Genomic DNA, 20,485 nt, shown 5'->3' with positions numbered 1-20,485 from the left:
ACCCTCTACCCATGCCCCCGGCTACCACTGATGAAATTTCTATCACTGTAGCTTAGTTTTTGCCTGTTCTGGAACTTCTTATAAATGGCATCTAAGTACAGTATGCTCTCTTTTGTGTCTGGCTTCCTTCATTCAACATAAAGGAGCTTCATCCATGTTGTTCCATGTATCAGTAAATTTCTTCCTTTCTTATTGTTGAGAAATACTGAGTTTATTTTTATGAAAAAAGTTATTTATGTACAAATCTTATATTATTTCTCTTGAGTAAATGCTTAGGATTGGAATTGCTGGTTTGTATGTTAAGTGAATGTTTGACTTCCTAGGAAAAGTACCAAACAGTTTTCCAAAATGGTCATGCCATTGGACATTCCTACTAGTAGCATGTAAGAGTTCCCATTATTCCACATCCTTTCCAACACTTTGTATATTTAATCTTTTTAATTTTAGGTCTTCTAGTAGGTGTGGTTTATTTTGTATTTCTCAGGGGCTTATTGGCTATTTTCATATCTCTGAAATGTCTTTTCAGATCTTTTGCCTTTTATTGGGGCTATTTTGTTAATCTAGAATTCTGAGAGTCTGTATTCTGAAAATAAGGATGTTTTTGGATAAGTTTTGTGGATATTATCTCCCAGTCTGTATTTTGGTTTTTCATTTCTTAATAACATTGTCTTTGTAGGAGCAGAAGTTTTTAATTTTGGTAAAACCCATTGCATCCATTTTTTTGTTTGTTTTCATTGAAAGTTAGGGCTTTTTATGTCTTTGACTAAGGTTACAAAATTTTTTTGTTTTGATTTAGATGTTTCCTAAGTTTAGCTTTTGTGATTTTTCTTTTTATACGTGGGTAAGGTAGAGATCAAGGTTTTTGTCTCATACAGATATCTAGTTGTTCCAGCACAATTTGTTGAAAAGATTGTTCTTGCTCCATTTTATTACTTCGCACTTTTGCTGAAAGTCAGTTGACCATGATGTGTGTGGGGGTCTAATTCTGGACTCTACTCAGTTCCGTTTGACCTATATGTATGTGCTTTTGATGATAGCTTTTATAAGTGTTGAAATCAGATAGTATAATTTCTCTGATTTTGTTTTTTTCAAAATTATTTTTTCTATTTTTAGTTTTGACCATGTTTAAATAAATCTTAGATTTGGCTTGTCAAAAAAAAAATGCCTAGTGGGATTTTGTTGGGTGTTGCTTTGACTCTGTAGATAAATTGAAGAGTATTGACAGGTTACCAATATTGGGTCATTGAGTCCCCTAAGAATGAACATGGTATCCTTTAGATTCTCTTTAAAATCTCTCAGCAGTCTTTTATAGTTTTATGTCCATCCATGTTTTGTTAATTGTATCCCTAAGTATTTAATTTTTTTGATGTGTCCATTGACTGGATCATAGAACTTTTTCGTAGAATTTTTCTCCTTTATCCTGTTAATGTGATGAATTATGTTAATTTTTTTTTTGAGTGTTAGAACACTGTTAGAACACCTTGCATTAAATAAAGCCCACTTGGTCATTGTTTATATTACATTTTTAGTAAATTGATGAGCATTACCATTATCCCAGAAAATTTCCTTCAAAAAATTCTTTTTTTATCTTTGCCCCCCTCTCACCCCAGTGTCAACCATTGTTGTGGTTTTTCTTTTTTGACTATAGTTGAGTTTTGCCTGTTCTAGAAGTTTATGTAATTAGAGTGAAACATAATATACTTTTGTGTCTGGCTTCTTTCACTCAGCATGTTTTTCAGATTTATTTGGATTGTGTATACCAATAGTTTATTCCTTTTTATTACTCAGTAGTATTCCAAGGTATGAATATACTTGTGTTTACTCCTGTTGATTGATGGACACCTGGACTCTTTCCAGTTTTTGGCTCTTAAGAATAAAGGTGCTCTGACCATTCTTGTTTAGTCCTTTTTGTAGACATGTATTTTAACTTCTCTTGGGTAAACACTAGGGAGTAGAATTGCTGGATTTTACAGAAAATGCATGTTTACTTTTTTATAAAAACTGCCAGATCTTTTCCACAGCATTTGTATCATTTTACCCTCCCAGCAAAATTTATGAGACTGTTGGCTGTTTCACATCCTTGTCAACATTTGGTATTGTCAGTTAATTTTACCTGTTTGGGTGGGCGTGTAGTGGTTTCTCCTTGCGGGTTTTGTGTTTCCCTCATGAGTAATGAGCACACTTTTTCACGTGCTTATTGACCAATTAACATCTCTTCCTCTGTGAAGTGTCTATTCAGATCCTTTCTGCATGCCTTTTGAAATTGCCTTGTCTTCTGTATTTGTCTTTTTTTTAGTTCTAGGATTTCCTGTTTTTTTTTTTTGGCTGCGTTCGGTCTTCATCTAGTTGTGGCGAGCAGGGCCTACTCTTCGTTGTGGTGCGTGGGCTTCGCATTGCGGTGGCTTCTGTTGTTGTGGAGCACGGCCTCTAGGTGCGTGGGCTTCAGTAGTTGTTGTGGTGTGTGGGCTCAGTAGTTGCAGCATGCGGGCTCTAGTGTGCACGGGCTTCAGTGTTGTGGTGAGCAGGCTCAGAGTTGTGGCTCACGGGCTCCAGAGCACAGTCTCAGTAGTTGTGGTGCACGGGCTTAGTTGCTCCGAGGCACGTGGGATCTGCCCAGACCAGGGCTTGAACCCATGTCCCCTGTGTTGGTAGGTGGATTCCTAACCACTGCACCACCAGGGAAGTCCTTAGGATTTCTTTTTAGAGTCTGGGTAGAAGTCCTTTGCCAGATGTATGTTTTACAAATATTTTCTGTTTTCTTAACGATATCTTCTGATGAACAGAAGTTTTTAATTAAGTCTAATTTATCATTTCTTGATTTGACGGTTATTGCTGTTTATGTCCTAAGAAACCTTTGCTTACCACTGAGTTATGAAGATAGTCTTCTGTTTTCTTCCAGGATATTTAGCTTTTATGTTTGTTAGTTCTATAATTCATCTTGAAATAATTTTGGGGTATGGTATGAAGTAAAGGTCAAGGTTTTTTTTCCTTCTGTAAACCATTTGTATATTATAGAAAACATTCTTCCCACCGGGTTGCTTTGGCAGTTCTGTTATTGAAAGTAAAATGACTGTCTACATGAGGGTCTAGTACTGGGTTCTCTAATCTGTTCCATTGATCAGTTAATCCTTAATACCCCACTGTCTTGATTACTGTACCTTGTTTTATCTTCTTCCAGTTTTGTATCTCTTTTTTACAACAATGTTGGCTAATCTAGGTTTTTGTTTTGTTAATTTCTACAATAAAAAGCTGGTGGGATTAATAAAATTTTTTAAAGAGGTATAGGTCTATACAGATTTTCTTATTATTCTGACCATATTTTTTGTTGTTACCTGAGGCATAGTTATAATAGCTGTTTTACTTCACCATCTGGGTTATCACCAGTGTTGGTCTCCATTGTTTTTTCTTATCACACAGTTTTGATTAGTCTACAATTGACAGCAAGAATCCAACATCACATTGAAAACTGTAATTATATCATTGTAAAATTTTTGGTATATATTCTCTCCATATCCCCTTCTCACTTCCAGCAAAAATGAGTGTTTTTTACATGATCTCTATTGTTTTTTCACAGGGCATCTTCTCTACATTCAGTTTCATCCAAGTCATTCCGGGATTTCTTACTAGAAGAAAAAAAATCTATTACTGGCCAAAGCTCAGGAGACAATGTCAAAAAAGTTTGTTTTAAAGGAATTGAAAGTTCCCAGGCTGCAAAAGTTGTAAGGTAATAATCATTTTCCTACCTTAAAATGTGCTGTGGTGGTTCTATATCCTTAAATAATCTTTAAAGGTAGATTTTTTATACATTCTTTTACATTCAAAATTAACGTTTTTTTTTAAGATAGATAATTTTGGTATAATTGGCTTGCAGTAAATTGTATATATTTAAAGTATACAGTTTGACGAAGTCTGTCATACGCATACCCTCGTGCAACCATCATCACCAGCTATTGAAGTCAGTGCATAGATCCATCATTCTCAGAAGTTTCTTCATGCCCCTCTGTAGTCCTTCCTTCTCTGTCCTGTCTCCTTGCAGCTACTAACCTGTTTCTGTTATTATAGACTAGCACTGATATTCTGTAGTTTTATATCAATAGAATCATTTAGCATGTGCTTTTATAAAAATCTTTTACTTAGCATACATTTTGAGATTCATCCAAGTTGTTATGTGTATCAGTAGTTCATTCCATTTTATTGCTGAATAGTATATTTCTTTGTTTGGCTATGAACCCACCTGTTTATTTGCATCTGTTGAGTGACTTGGGCATTTCCAGCTTTTTCTCTCGCTATTTTTGATACTAATTTTAAAATACATTGGACTTCAACAAAGATGTTTCATATTATAAATGCCTACATGAACCATGAAAATCTAAACACAGTTTCACCATGATCCGTAAATTCTCTTAATTATTATTCAAAAAGGAACCAAACATTCTTGGGGCATAGATAGTTTTTTCTTCCAACATTGGCGTATGTTTCAAGTTGGTTAACTAAATGGAGGGTTTTTTTTCCTACTTCTGCTAATATGACATCTCCCAAATAATATACTCCCTAGAGTGTTTCAGGGAGTGTTTGTTTAATTACAAAATGATTAAAAATGTTAGTTGTGACCAGATTAATAATTGTTTTTCATAATAATTTTTCACTGTCAAACCTCTTTTTTTCCTCCCTAAACGCTTTTTAAAAATCAAATCTCATGTTCAATTATTTTATCAAACAGGTAATATAAACTTCTCTGATTGAAGTGAGGAGAGGGGTCTGGGAATCAAACTAATTTAACCTCACCTTACCTACCTGTCCTGTAAGCAGCTCCTGAGGAACTGTCAGAATCTTCCAAGAACCTTGGACTGCTGGTTTAGATGAACTGTTTAAACATAGTTCTATTTTTGATTTTGTGACTGGCTTTCCTATGTACATTTACAGACAAAGTTCTTGAGCCACATACTTACAGTACAGAAAATCAGAGAGAGATTACAAAGGACCTGAAGAAGTCATCTGGTCTATCTTCCTAACTTTTCAAATACTTTTGAGCAGTGTAATGCTTTTTAGCAGTGTAATGCTATTTTAAAATAAAAATCTTAAATGGAACCCTAACACACAAAACAGATAGATAAACCTTTTTACATAATGTTTACTTAGGATATTAAGGCTCTTTTGATAGGCTCATAAATACAAATTGGATGCAATGTAAGACGCTGTCTTAATGTTGACAAATATTTATTAGCTGCTCTGTATCAGACATTACACTAGGTACTAGAGTTACAGTGGTGAACTGTAACATAGCCCCTGCTCATGTAGAACTTAGTCCAAAAGAGAAGAGCAACCAACCTTATTACAGAAATGATTAATTAAAAGAGTACAAGGCATTATGAAGAGCAAGTTTATCAGCCTCAATGTTCAATCTGTTTCTAATTTTGTCTAGTATTTATTTCAATTAGGATTTTCTTAATAAGTCGTCATAAATGAGAACAAATCAGCTCCTTGGCATTCCATGTCCAAACTACATTCGAGTGCTCCTTGTATACATACACACACTTATCCATATATATTTTATATATATTTACTTCATTAAATGTAGCATTACATATGTATACACATCTCATGAGGTTTTTCTATTCAAAATTTTAATTAGAAAAACATTTTAATTGGTTATTTATCATCCTCTGTAATGACCCTACATCTATTATATTAAAAAAAAATGAATAGTCTTCTGATAGAAGAAAAAATGTTAAGTTATATGATAAGTTATATGACGAGTGTTGTCCTGTAGACCATGCTTTTAAATAGAAAGACATAACTTCTTTATTTTTCCTACTTCAAGACACACAAATCTGCCTCTATTTGTATTCATCTTATCTTCCTTTCTTGTTTTACAGTAGAAGAGTTATCCTTCCCATCTAAGGCTAGGATTTATACCTGTACCTTGTATCTTAACCCCTTTCCACTTCTGAAGGCTTCAACTGTTTAAGTAGATTTTTTCCCGTCTGGTTTTGAACATGCACAGGTCTCTCACACGTGGAATGGGTGGGGTAATCGATCCCCCACTTATCCCCCACACGTTTTCTAGCAATTGTCCTATTGTTACCAATTTCCTGTTTCCTTCACAGCCAGATTTCTCAAAAGAGCTGTCAGCACCCGCTCACTTCTCAATCACCCACTCACTTCTCAATCCATTCTGGCTTCCAATCCCATTACTAAACTGAAACAGTTCAGGCTAATAAGTTCAGCAGTGACCTCCATATTGCCAACACCATGGACTTTTTACATGACTCGTAGTACTTGAAGTTCACTTATAGGTCGTCTTGTCATTTCACTTATATTCTTTCTATGCTAATATTCCTGAGCTTCTATGTTATCAGCTATACTCTAAAGACTCAAAGTTAAACTGCCTGTCCACCTCTGTTATCCGAGCTTCACACTTAATTCTCCATCTGCCTTCTTGATGTCGCCATCCTATTTGGATGTTCAGAAATACCTTCAACTTTATGTCCGAAACCAAACTTAATGTTTTCCTCATAGCCTTATCATAAAACCAAAATCAAACAAAAACACAGACAAAACATAAAACCAGCCTATTCTTGATTTCTCTTCCTCAGTAAATGTCATTTGCAAGTCTTTGACATGTCCATCTTCTTCAGCAATTTCCATTCTTTCAGCAGGACATGACAGTTTTATCTCTTAAGTATTTCTCAGATCGATGTATTAACCTCATCTCCACTGCCATCACCCTCATTCAGACTACTGTGATCACCTGGGCCATCTGAGTAAGCCTCCTAACTGGTCTTGCCATAGCCTTTCTTCCTTCTCTACAATATATTGAGCTAGTGTGTGTGGTGGTGGTTTTTTTTTAAATGCAAATCTTAACCTCGTAGGATAAAAGCTAGCGTCTTATATGGCCTTCAAGGCCCACATAGTCTAGCCCCTGCCAGCCTCTTTAGCTTTATCTTTTAAATAAGATCTCTGTATTTTAGCCACCTTGGCCTTCTCTTAGTTTCTCAAATACCAGTTACTTCTTCCCACTTACTTACCCTTTGAATAGTCGACTCTCCTCCAATCTCTGTTCAGTCATATTTGAAGAAGTCTGACTTCTCTTATTCTCTTACTGGGTCAGTTTCCTGTTATATGTCTTTGTAGCGCTTCTCACTCATCACACTTAGCACAGTTAGAGTAGTCCCTCCTTATCTGCGGTTTTCCTTTCCGTGGTTCTGGTTACCCGTTGTCAACTGTAGTCTGAAAATATTAAATGGAAAATTCCAGAAATAAACAATTTTTAAGTTTTAAATTGTACGCTGTCTTGAGTAGTGTGATGAAATCTCTCGCCGTCCTGCTCCATCTTACCTGGGACGTGAATCATGCCTTTGTGCGGCATATCCTGCCCGTTAGTCACTTAGTAGCCATCTGCGTTATCAGATCGATTGTCAGGGTATCACAGTGCTTGTTCAGGTAACCTGTACTTTACTTAATAATGGCCCCAAAGCACAAGAGTAGTGATGTTGACAATTCGGATACGCCAAAGAGAAGCCATAAAGTGCTTCCTTTAAGTGAAAAAATTGAAAGTTCTCCACCTAATAAGGAGAGGAAAAAAACTGTATCCTTAGGTTGCTAAGATCTATGATACAAGTGAATCTTCTATCCATGACATTATGAAGAAGGAAAAAGAAATTCATGCCAGTTTTACTATCATACCTCAGAATGCAGAAGTTACGGCCACAGTGCGTAAGTTCCTAGTTAAGATGGAAAAGGCATATTTGTACAAGATATTTTGAAAGAGCGAGAGACCACATTCATATAACTTTTATTACAATATGTTATATTTGTTCTATTATTGTTGTAACTTTCTTACTGTGCCTAATTTATAAATGAAACTTTATCATAGGTATGTATGTATAGGAAAAACATGGTACATATAGGGTTCAGTACTATCCGCAGTTTCAGGCATCCACTAGACTTGGAATGTATTCCTGTGGATAAGGGCGGAATTACTGTAAACTTACTATTGGTGTGATTCTTTGTTTAATGTTTTCAAATACAAGTATTTTAATGTCTCTATTTTTAGCTGTATGTTCAGTGAGAGCGAGGAAGATTGATCTTTGCTCATCACTGATTAGAATGTTTCCTAGCATGTGCTCAGTGAGCATCTGGTGAATGAGAAGAATAAATGAAACAAAATTTTAGCTGTTTCAAGTACCGTTTACTTCTAATGTAATGAGTTATGTTGTATGCCTTAGATGTATAAATGTTAAGGTATGAATGTTACGATTGTTTTTGTAATATTTTTACATTTTAAATATTGAATGTATTTTTTAAAATTTATTTTCTTTGGATATTTTTATTTGTCGTGGAACTTTAAAAATTTTAAGGATATGTGGTTTCATAGTTGATCGCTAGGGTGTGCTATAACATCAGGCTCTTAATTGTGAAAACTGGTATGTGCTGTTAGACTGCTTTGCAAATTTTAGTTAAAGGAGTGTGTGATAGTATCATGCTCTCTGATATATCATGCTCTCCATAGCTTGGGTGTTTGGCAAGTGGAAGTTAATGTTTTAAATAGCTGTTTGTTATCATCTGATCACTGAGAAAGAAAACAGCTTGGGTTTCATTTTTAATTTTATCATAGAAAATATGTTATCATAGGAGAGCTTTTTTTAAAGGAAATAATAAAACGTAACAGATAAAGTAAAATATTAACTCAGCAAATTATGGGACACTAGATATACGTACAGTATTCTACTGGCCTCTTGGGTATATATAAAAGTATAATACACAGGCGCATCCTTAAATGTGTTTGAAATCAAGTTGGTAAGTCTATGCACACACGGAATTTAACTGACAGAGCAAGAATAAAATTGCAGTATAATGTAACAGTGTTAGAGAAGTCCCAAAGCAATATATGACTAAGTGCTGCTGTATGAGTGGTTCAGAGAAGGAAAAATGACAGTGGGCTAGAGTTGTCTGGAAAAACTTCATTGAGGAGGAAAGGCTTGAGTATTACGTTCATAAACACTTTTCCTATTCAGTCGCAAATATTTGATTGTTATATTTATGGCCATATGAATAGTGTTAGAAAAATATCGAACTATTTCATTGCTACTAGCTTTTGAACATAGGATGGGATTTTTAAAAGAAGAGAGGAGAAAGGGCAGTATAAACAGGAAATGGTGGGAATTAAAGCAAGAAGACAAGAATGCTTATGATTCTTTAGGGAATCAGGGTGGCAGGGATGGAGGGCTCATCCTAGGAAATTCCACAAATAATAAATTCTTGTTTTAATTGTAGGAAATGTGATATTTTTTCCCCCCAAGGCTAGGGAACTAGAAGAATGGCAGTGTTGTTACTTATTGATGTGAAAAGAAGGATAATGCAGTTTCTGTTTATCGTTACTTCTGTATTCTTTTTCATTTTAATGTGTTTTCTTTCATTTTCCTTTCACTTAAATACCTCCTTATGTAATTCTAGGCAGAAAATGTGATCTTGTGTTTCTAATTAGTAAGAAAAACTATATGTGAGACAAAATCATTATATCACTCTAATTTTAATATAAAATCTTTGTAAGTGGGATAATACAAAATTCTTTTTAAAAATAGTCAACTATGGGAGCAAAAAGTAATTTAGTTTTTCTCTTGAAGTCTAAATTTGGCAAGATTAATATTCTTCAGTTTGAACAAAAATCTTTGAAAGATTTTAGCCAGCCCTTTTATGATGGTTTTATTTTCAGAAGGCTAAATTTTATATGGATTATCTATTGGGATGTCTGTTTGTGTTGCAAATACCTAAGGCTTAATAATGCTGTTATTTATTGTTGGAAAGCTTATACTGTTTTTATATTTGTTTAGTCATAGCTCTGTTTTATTTAGCAATTTTGCTTCATTGTAAGATGAAATTTTGACACTTATAGCTGTTTAAGTAAATTTATAATTAATGAGATTATCCATAGGAAAATCATTAATGGAAAGAATTCTAACATCTTATGAAAACAGATTTAAGTCTAATGCTTACAGCAACCCTCTGTGAACCTTTCTGAAACGAGAACAGTAATGCCTATCGTATGTGAAAGTACTTTATGAATTATAGAATGTTACACAGATAAAGCTGTTATGCTTAAGCTCTGATTGTGTGGCTTTGATTTAACAAGGCCTATACAAGATACTTTAGTCCTTATATTCAGTTCTGTTTGCCAGTGACATCATTTTCAAAGATAGGGCTTATAGTTGCTGCTTCTTACTTAACAATTAAAAAATAACTGGTTCTACATGATTTTTGCATTTCTTTGAACGTGTCAAAACACTTTAGCTGATCCCTAGACACCAGGATGATTTTTGAGCACCAGTTTATCATTATCTGTTATGCTATAATTTATTGTCCTAGAAGGCCTCTAATCTCCAGCCCTGACTGACTGAAGGACCTTTCAAGGAATTTAACCAAGGGGATTTGCATAGAACATAGACTTTTCCCATTTATTTTACAGTCATTTTAGTTTAGATTCTCATCATCTCCTAACAGGTTTATCCCAACAGCTTTCTAGTTATCTCCTTGGCTTCATTTTTCTTCTGGCTGGAGTCCTTTACTTCATCCTGGAGATTCTCTTATTGTTTTTGGATGTCATAGGTCAGGTATCCGGCAGGATTCAAGTCATAGAACTTCATTAAAACTAAGAACCTAATAAGTACCCATTTTCATTTCATTTTGTATTTCAGTACCCACATCTGGAAGGAAGAAGTTATTAGTAATTCGAAAGAATAAAGAATTTTTTTAAGAGAAACTCTGCTTTTATTCTGTCCCATATTTAAAATCCTTTGGCTTTCTGCTTCAGTTATTTATTCTCTAATTACTTTTTTTTTTTTTTTTACAAACAACTATGTTCCAGGTGTTTTGCTGGACACTGCGATACAAAGATGAAAGAAACAGAGTCCTGTACCTTGAGAGACTAGTCTAGCAGTTAAGACAGACGTGTGTGTGTGAAGTTTTAGAACAGTAACTGAAGTGCTTTGAAAAGAGGAAAGGTGATATTTGAACCAGTCCTTAAAGAATGAGAAGACATTTTTAATGGACTGTATTCTACACTACAGTGTATAGAAAATACACTGTATTCTGAGTGAAAAAGGCCTGGATTTGAGTTCTGTCCTTACCATTTCCCCAATTTGCGAGTCAGGCAAATTGTCGAATATTCTTTGAGTATTAGTTTCCTAATCAGTATAACGGAAATAATGCATGCTTTCTTCATGGAGTATTAGAAAGATTAAATGAGATAATGTATATGAAAATACTCTCAGTGAATTTGCCCACTCACATCATTTCATTTTAACTTATTTCCCTCCTAATCTCTTAATCCAATCATTCAGTTTATTGAAGAGAACAACCTACCTTTACTTAAGCCAACAAAATCTTTTACTGTTCCATGTATTTGTATGACCAAAACCGTATCTCAATGCCACTCCTCTCAGCTTTAATGTCATTTCCTCAGTGAAGCCAACAGTTTATACCCTCCTCCATATTGTTAATTTCTCCTGTGAATCCATAGTACTTGGTACATATTGGTATAAATATTAATTATATACTCTCACATTGCTTTGTCATTCTTAAATACCTTTTAAAATCGCTTTTACTGGAGTTTTTTTAGTGGAGGGGACTGAGTTTCAATCAGCCTGATTTTCAGTACCATAGTGCTGAAACAAACCCAATAAATGTGCATAAATGAATCAGGAAGTCAGTATTTTAGGCCCTGCTTGTTCACTTGCCCTTTGACTTTCTGTTGTTAAAACCCAGCTAGACCTAAATTTGCTTATTGCTGAAAAGAGGGCACTGGATTAATCTAGGTAATTTCTAGGTATCTTTCTAAGCATAGAATTCCACATTTAGGTCATGCTCTGTAGCTCCTTTGTTAATTTTTCTCCTTACAGGAATGCTTCTTACCCCCCCCCTCATTCTATAGCCCTTTTATTGTCTTCTCCATGGTTTTTATAGTCCTTATAGTCAGTCAGAAGACCTTTAAGTTTGTTTTCTTAAATTCTTTTCTGTTGTGTTATGTCATTTTATTGTTTCCTGATCTAGTTTGTGAGTTCTTAGAAGGCAGATTGTGTCTTAAGTTTCTGTCCTATCAGCCACATGTAACTCATGAAGTTAGAACACACCCTCTCACCATATACAAAAATAAACTCAAAATGGTTTAAAGACTTAAATATAAGACATGACAATAAAACCTCCTAGAAGAGAACATAGGCAAAACATTCTCTGACATAAATTGTACCAGTGTTTCCTTAGGTCAGTCTCCCAAGGCAATAGAAATAAAAACAAAAATAAACAAATGGGACCTAATCAAACTTACAAGCTTTTGCATAGCACAGGAAACCATTAAAAAAAAAAAAAAGACAGCCCACAGAGTGGGAAAAAATATTTGCAAACTATGAGACTGACAGGGCTTAATTTCCAAAATATACAAACAGCTCATACAACTCAACAACAAAACGACCTATCCAAAAATGGGCAGAAGACCTAAATAGACATTTCTCCAAAAAAGACATACAGATGGCCAATCGGTGCATGAAAAGATGCTCAACATCACTAATTATTAGGGAAATGCAAATCAAAACTACAATGAGGTACCACCCTACACCAGTCAGAATGGCCATCATTAAAAGGTCTACAGATAAATGCTGGAGAGGATGTGGGGAAAAAAAGGGACCCTACTACACTATGGGTAGGAATGTAAACTGGTGCAGCCACTGTGGAAAACAGTATGGACATTCCTCAGAAAACTAAAAATAGAATTACATATGATCCAGCAATCCCACTCCTGGGCATATATCCAGACAAAACTATAATTCAGAAAGATACATGCACCCCCTAGTTTCATAGCAGTACTACTGTTCACAATGGCCAGCAACCTAAATGTCCATTGACAGATGAATGGATAAAGATGTGGAATATATAAACAATGGACAATTAGCCATAAAAAAGAATGAAATAATGCCATTTACAACAACATGGATGGACCTAGAGATTATCATACCAAGTGAAGTAAGCCCGAAAGACAAATACCATATGATATCACTTATATGTGGACTCTAAATTATGACACAAATCTATGACACTGACATAGAGAACAGACTGGTGGTTGCCAAGGGGGAGGGGGTTGGGGAAAGGATGGAGTGGGAGGTTGGGTTTAGCAGATGTAAGCTATTGTAATATGGAATGGATAAACAACAAGCTCCTACAGTATAGCCCAGGGAACTATATTCAATGTCCTATGATAAACCATAATGGAAAAGAATATTTTAAAAAAAGGAAAATCAACTATACTTCAATAAAATAATTTTCTGTCCTATCTATAATCCTTAGAGTGTCAGAGTATTTACTGTATTTTTCTTTTTTCTTTTTTTTTTTTTTGCGGTACGCGGGTCTCTCACTGCCGTGGCCTCTCCCGTTGCGGAGCACAGGCTCCGGACGCGCAGGCTCAGTGGCCATGGCTCACGGGCCCAGCCGCTCCGCAGCATGTGGGATCTTCCCGGACCGGGGCACGAACCCGTGTCCCCTGCATCGGCAGGCGGACTCTCAACCACTGCGCCACCAGGGAAGCCCTGTATTTTTCTTGCTTACAAAATTTAGACTATATATTATAGTCACAAAATTTGGCTGCTAATTATCTTGTTTCTGTATATTTTGAAGCTCAGTGCTAATTTGTCACTCTTATTCATAAATGTTACCAATATAAAACATTCTTCACAAAGTTGTCTGTATTTCCTAACATATGTTTGATTACAGTAAATTGGCTATGTGAATATTATTAGAAAAAATAGACCATATTTTTTTTGGGGGGAATATAGTTGATTTACAGTGTTGTGTTAGTTTCAGGTGTACAGCAAAGTGAATCAGTTATACATATATCTACTCTTTCTTAGATTCTTTTCCCATATAGGCCATTACAGAGTACTGAGTAGAGTTCCCTGTGCTATACAGTAGGTCCTTATTAATTATCTATTTTCTATATAGTAGTGTGTACATGTCAATCCCAGTCTCCCAATTTATTCCTCTGCCACCCCGTTTCCCCCTTGGTAACCGTAAGTCTGTTTTCTACATCTGTGTCTCTATTTCTGAAAAACAGACCATTTCTTGCAAGATCTTTCCCCATGGTATTTTATACACAATATTTTATAACTACCTACAGATTTTTTTGTTGTTCTTTACTTACAATTTCACAGCTAAGTCTGATTGCATATATTAATTTGTCTTCTGAGTCAGGGCCTTGCAATTCCTCCTCTGTATTTCTATTAATAAGCAATTTTACTAATGGTACTAGAAGCTTTAATCTTCAGTTTTTGTTTTGCAGATGTTCTACTCATGGTTCCCCAGGACCAGAAGGCAACCATAGGTGTACCACTTCTAGATAGGTAACCATAGGGGTACCACTTCTAGATAGTCCCAAGTAAGGTTAATTGATTAGCTTTGGGACCTCAAAGCTAGACTGCTTTTTAGCACTGAGAGAGAATATTAAGAAATTGGGAATAGTAGAATGTCTTATCTGAATACTTTCTGCTCCCCAGTTTGAGTTACCTTTCTGTTTACTTATATAGCTTAGCTCCATTCCAGTTTTTGGTGTTTCCAAAGTTTTCTCTACAGCACCAATCCAAAGAAAATATTAGTTCTCCTTGTTTCTGTTTGTCACTTTGTCATTCTGTAAGTTGAATGCAAAAGCTTCCAGGTCCCCTTATATTATAGGTCACAAGGAAAAAACGTAACACTGTTAAAGAGTATTTCAGAGGAGATTTTGTGTGCAAAATTTGGCAAGATGAATGAAAACTCATAATTCCTGTTCTTTCAGTCCCTGGCTGTGTTCTTCATTGCCTGCTCCTTCCGTGCTAGCGCCAGTCACTTTTGCATCTATTGTAGAAGAAGAGCTACAGCAGGAAGCAGCTCTTATCAGAAGTCGAGAAAAACCCTTGGCTTTGATTCAGGTAAATAACATGCTTATTTGGGTTTAATTTAGGGTAAGAACTATACTACATTTCATTCTTAGGTCTTAAGAAAATTCTCTTCGTTTGCTTTGCAGAGGTGCATGTATTTATCACATTAAAATGTGAGTGCAATGTAAAACAAAACTGAAGCATTCAGCAAGTATTAATTGAAGGTATTCAGGATAATTAATTTACAACTAATAAATTGTGCTAAAGCTAATATTTTTAGCACTGGTGATGCTTTGGACTGTTTTTGAAAGTGACCAGTAGAGAACTTGGCATTATCTAGCTCTACACCTGGATTCTGTATCAGTAAGAGTTCTTAGGTTGTAAGCCACAGACACCAAGTCAGGCTAACTTAAGGAGAAGAGAACTTTCTTGAGAGACACTGAGATTCCACAGACTTAGCTGAAAACCAGATAGCCAGGCTTAGGAAACAGACAAGACTCACAGTTGTCCTAAAGAGCTTAAAGAACTAGACTTATACAACAACAGAAAGTATCTCACAGTATGAGCAATTGGAATGAATGGATTCCAACAGCCATCTTCAGTTTCTTTTTCCTTGCTCTAGATTAAAATCAAGGGAAGGTGGGTATCTGATTATTCTAACTCAGGCCTCAACCCTTCTCCTTTCGAAGGGGATAACAGGATACCTATTCCACTGTTTTGTATGCACAGAAAGTGGTAGTTCCACAAAAGGAAATTGGAAAGCTAATAGGATCCTGCTCGGTTTATAATTGAAGGAGTAAAGCAACTTCTCTTTTTTCCTTCCTCCTTTCAGATTGAGGAGCGTGCGATACAAGATTTATTGGTTTTCTATGAAGCATTTGGCAACCCTGATGAGTTTGTCATTGTTGAAAGGACACCGCAGGGACCACTGGCAGTACCTATGTGGAATAAGCATGGATGCTAGTTCACCATGGAGTTGAGATACGATTTTCATAAGTTGTGACTGTTATAAATAAATGCTATGGGAAAAGAGTTCTTACAAGTTTGGTAACAGATCATTCTAGATAGAATAAGAAAGGATTTAATTTCTTTACTGAACTTTAAGCATATACTGTTTGTATGATTAAAATGAAATCCCTCAGAATTGTGATTTTAGTAACCTTTTGTGTAAAAATGTGTGAGAGGAAAAACTTATTTAAATAGAACTATTTTTCTGAATAGTCTTAAAAGGAAAACATGAGTGATTGAAGTGTAAAATTTAAGAGTGATGCATTAAAAATAACTTTCCATTTGAGAATTTGGGATAAATAATTTAGAAGATTTTTGCCAAATATCATGTTTTTTTTTAGTGTGACACTGATGAGCTTTAAGTAGGAGTGTCAGCCATTACTTTTGATCCATTAATGGCCAAAATTTTGCGTTTGCTATAGTAGTTATGCCTCCATTCTTGTGTCTTTTTCATCAGGCTTTGAACGTTCTGGCCTGATTTTTAAAGCCTGAGCTGCTTGAATGCCATTTTATTTCGGTTTCAACAGCACATTCTCCATTTTGCATTGAACTGTGGAGTATGGTGGAAAGGAAATAAGAATACTATTCTGAGCAGCTTAGTCTAAAATAATAGTTTCTTACAAGATTTGGAGTCATTGTGGGGATTGTTTTTGGATGGGGAGAGGAGGCCTTATTGTGACAGAATCCATTTCTGAAAGTGTTACAGTTTTCTAAAATAAATGCTTAATTATACATATAAGAATTGAATAGTTTGGAAGAAGGTTGGTTTACAGTTACCTTTACAATGTTACATAATCAGAAATTCTCTGAGCCTGGATTATATGAATAGACATAAACATTGTTTTCTTTACAGTATGCTGTTTGGGTTGTTTTTGAGTGGTTAAATTAAAAAAAAAAAGTTAAATCTGTGCTTCAGCACCTAGACAAATTGGGAAAGTTAATGTTTCTGAGAAATAATAAGCCAAGGGGAACATACAGGCAAATCACTGCTATAATTAGGTTGACGAAAATATGGCTGAAATTAACTCAACACTTGAGCTTTAGCTCCACCCAGAGCAGCAAACTTGTAAGCAAATGTGCAATAAAAAATAATCTTGATCCATGTCACTGTTACTGTGTGTTTGATATCTTATACTATATTGACATCTATTATAGGAGGAATTAATAATGATTCCTAATATCATATATTGTAGCCAGTATTTGTTGAAGTTGATGCTGTATCCATTCCTTAACTACTTAAAAAAGGGCAGTTTTCCTAAAGTGCACCTGTATGTTTGAGTAAATTGAGAAGCAATGTATTTTATAATGTTTTATGGATGTTGCTGTAAAGAGATTTTCTGAAGTAACTGATTTATTTCATTTGAACCTTTGATTCTTCCATACTTCTTGGCATCTTTAAAGATGCCATGAAGTGATGATTTTCGTGTACTCCATGCTGCCTGGGAAGCACCCTAAGGGCCTTTGGTGAGTGGGATGTGAAGGAGGGGCCAGGGTTGACCAGTCTCTGGGGTTTTAGGTCTTCACAAACCTCATTCAGAGCAATTGCACTTTACGACCTGTTTTATATAGTGGGGTATTCGTTTGGGAGAAAAAAGTTCTTTTGCTAGTAAAATGAAAGGTGGTAAGCACTGCTATAAACTACATGAAGATAGCAACCTGATACACTGTGACCAAAAAGCCCAGGAAAGTGATGGGTTTTTTCCTTAACATTATTCTGCCTACAATAATTAACTCATCTTTAATCCCATGACTTTAAGAAAGTCTTAAGACTCTAGAAATGGGCAATTTAAGGGATCAGTGGGATGAAGAGGTTTTTAAGATTGCATAGAACTTCTTAGCCTAGAAAGGTGTTGATTGGATGGGGAATTGGGATTGGGGGTAGAGGTGTCAGAGCAGAATATGCGTAACATTTGCAAAATCAAGACCAGTCAGGTAAAGTCGTATTTGTTGACAAAATACTAGGATTCAGGACTTCTCGTAAAGTCTAAACAGGTGGCTTTTAAAATAAATTGTAGACAGTCTTTATAGAGGAACAACAACAGATAGTCAGTTGAAAAAGGTATTGCTAGTTAATATCTTGGTTGGTTCTATACTCTTTTGGAGGCTGGGTTGTATTTTTTAGTTCATGATAAGGGGGTTGATAGCTGATTCATAAAACTTTATTTTTTTGGCTGCGTTGGGTCTTCGTTGCTGTGCGCCGGCTTTCTCTAGTTGTGGCAAGCAGGGGCTACTGTTCATTGTAGTGCACGGGCTTCTTATTGAGGTGGCTTCTCTTGTTATGGAGCACAGGCTTCAGTAGTTGTGGCACGTGGGCTCAGTAGTCGTGGCTTGTGGGCTCTAGAGTGCAGGCTCAGTAGTTGTGGCGCACAGGCTTAGTTGCTCTGCTGAGTGTGGGATTTTCCCAGACCAGGGATTGAACCCATGTCCCCTGCATTGGCTGGCAGATTCTTATGAATCAGGACTGCACCACCAGGGAAGTCCTGATTCATAAAATTTTAGATCTGAAGAAACCTTGTAGATTAACCCTGTATATTCACTTTATTATATAAATTGAAGAGCATGAACTCCAGAGAAAGTGACTAATGAGATTGAAATCTTCTGTCTTTTCAGTCTGGTCCACCTACAACTACACCAGACTGCCTCTTAGAAATTACTAATTGTCTGTAGCATTTAGCCAAGACTAAGAAAATATTAAAAAGCACTTAGTAAAAATACATATAACCCAGAAGCTTCCAGAATTATCAATTTAAGAACTATTTTCAGAAGAAACTGCAGCAACCTCCCACCAGGGAACTGGGGACAAGTGATCCAAGATATTCATGGTAATGTTGATGTATATCTTTTTTGCTTGAGGTGATGTTCAATCGTGTAAGATGCCAAAACAACCTGGTCTTTCCTATACACATGACCATCAAACTATATTTCAGACCCTATATATATTTCATTTTCTTGTATGTCTCTACTTGGCTGCTTGGCTATTTGTGTCAAAACTGAATTCTTGCCTTTTCCAAACTCTCTGATCTTTTTATTTCCTTATCTCTTAGTCTGTCACTCTCCTAAATCATTAAGGTTAAACTTTTGGTTTCTTTGTCTCTTTCCCCATTTTGTCCCCACATTTATTGTCCAACTCCTGTCAGTTCTGTCTCTGCAATATCTTTTATCTAATTTTTTTCATTTCATTCACATTACTACTACTGTTTTAGGTCCTGAAGTTTTTCTGAAAGTTCTCAAACTTTTTGGTGTCAGGATCCCTTTATACTGATTAAAATTATTGAGGACCCCAAAGAGCTTTTGTTTATATTCATTACATATCTATCATATATAATGTACTGCAGATTAGAATAAACTTTAAAATTTAGTTCATTTAAAAATAAGCCAACACATACTAACAAAATTTTTAATGAAAATGTAACTGTTTTACAAAACAAAATTAGAAGAGTGAGCTTGTTTTATATTTTTATATATATGAAAATATGTAACTCAGTATTTCAGGTTTAGGCCTTTACTGTCTGGTTTAATAGAGGACTCCTACATTCTCATATCTGTTTCCACATTTAGTCTGTTGTGAAAACAAATGTCATAGTGTCTGGAAACTTGAAAGACTGAGATTGCAAAAGGCAGGTAACATGTTATGAAAATAGTTTTGACCTCACCAACTCCTGAAAGGTCGAGAAAGTGGTCCACTTAACTGCTTAAGTCCCTTAATTGCTGAGTCCCTTAACTGCCACCCCATTCTCTGTTTCCTGGTCCAAGACATTAAATTCTTCAACTCTCAAACTAATACCCCCAAAGCATATCTTCCTGCTCTGAAAACTTAAGTTACTCCCTCTACACTTTAAGTTCATATTTCCTCATCTTGGGCTTCCAGTGATTTCTTTTTTCTTTTTCTTTTTTTTTAATCTATACACATAGTGGTGGAGCCAAACCTGACCTGATGTGTCTCCCAAATAGGCTTCAAGCTTTGCTCATGTAGATCTCTACCTAAATCTTTCTTTCTCTTCACCTATTGAAATTCTACCCATCCATGATAAAGGCAGCCCCAATTTTATTTTCCTTATAAACTTTGTTTTTTCCTTCTCATACCTCCTCAGAAGTAAACCAAAATAAAGTATTAGTATACATGGATCAATTATGTTCCCATTTCCTCTCAACACTTTATATCTTTTAGGGAACTTGTCAAATTCTGCCATTATTTTTGTTTTTCTGTTTGTCTTTTACTTTTACTTATAGTTTGAAGGCATAGGCTAGGCACTTTTTTCTTTCTTGTGTTTAAATCTTCAAAATCTTGAACCGTAACACAAGACAAAAAGGTTTACTTCAGTGATTTACCAGTAAGTCAAGCTATGGACCATTAACAGCCTCTTGGAAAGAGGTGCTGGATTTGATTCGCTGGTATTTCATGGAGGATTTCTGTTTCTCTAATTCATGATATTGGTCTGTGGTTTTTCTTTTGCTCTCTTTTTCTAGCTTTAGAATTAGTTTAATAATGGCCTTATGGAGTGATTTAAGAAGTAGTCCCTTTTCCTCTGTGTTCTGGATGTTGATAAATGATTGGTATTATTTAAATATTTGATAGAATG

The 20,485-nt window shown here is 35.4% G+C and overlaps 1 protein-coding gene across 5 annotated transcripts in view; it reads left to right on the top strand.

Moving 5' to 3' along the window:
- Positions 1-18,597, top strand: part of IBTK (inhibitor of Bruton tyrosine kinase) — a 93,815-nt gene extending 75,218 nt beyond the window's left edge. For all 5 annotated transcript variants that reach the window (XM_082669174.1, XM_082669172.1, XM_082669173.1 and 2 more), the window contains 3 exons: positions 3,575-3,724; positions 14,816-14,948; positions 15,730-18,597. In XM_082669174.1, coding sequence (XP_082525300.1) covers positions 3,575-3,724; positions 14,816-14,948; positions 15,730-15,861 — 415 coding nt within the window. In that variant the 3' untranslated portion in view covers positions 15,862-18,597. The remainder of the gene's footprint in view (positions 1-3,574; positions 3,725-14,815; positions 14,949-15,729) is intronic.
- Positions 18,598-20,485: the final 1,888 nt, after the last annotated feature.

The sequence above is a fragment of the Grampus griseus genome, assembly GCF_964374135.1.
Source record: "Grampus griseus genome assembly, chromosome: 13".
Lineage (NCBI taxonomy): Eukaryota > Metazoa > Chordata > Mammalia > Artiodactyla > Delphinidae > Grampus > Grampus griseus.
The sequence above is the reverse complement of the archived record's forward strand: the minus strand, read 5'-3'. Positions and strand labels throughout refer to the sequence as shown.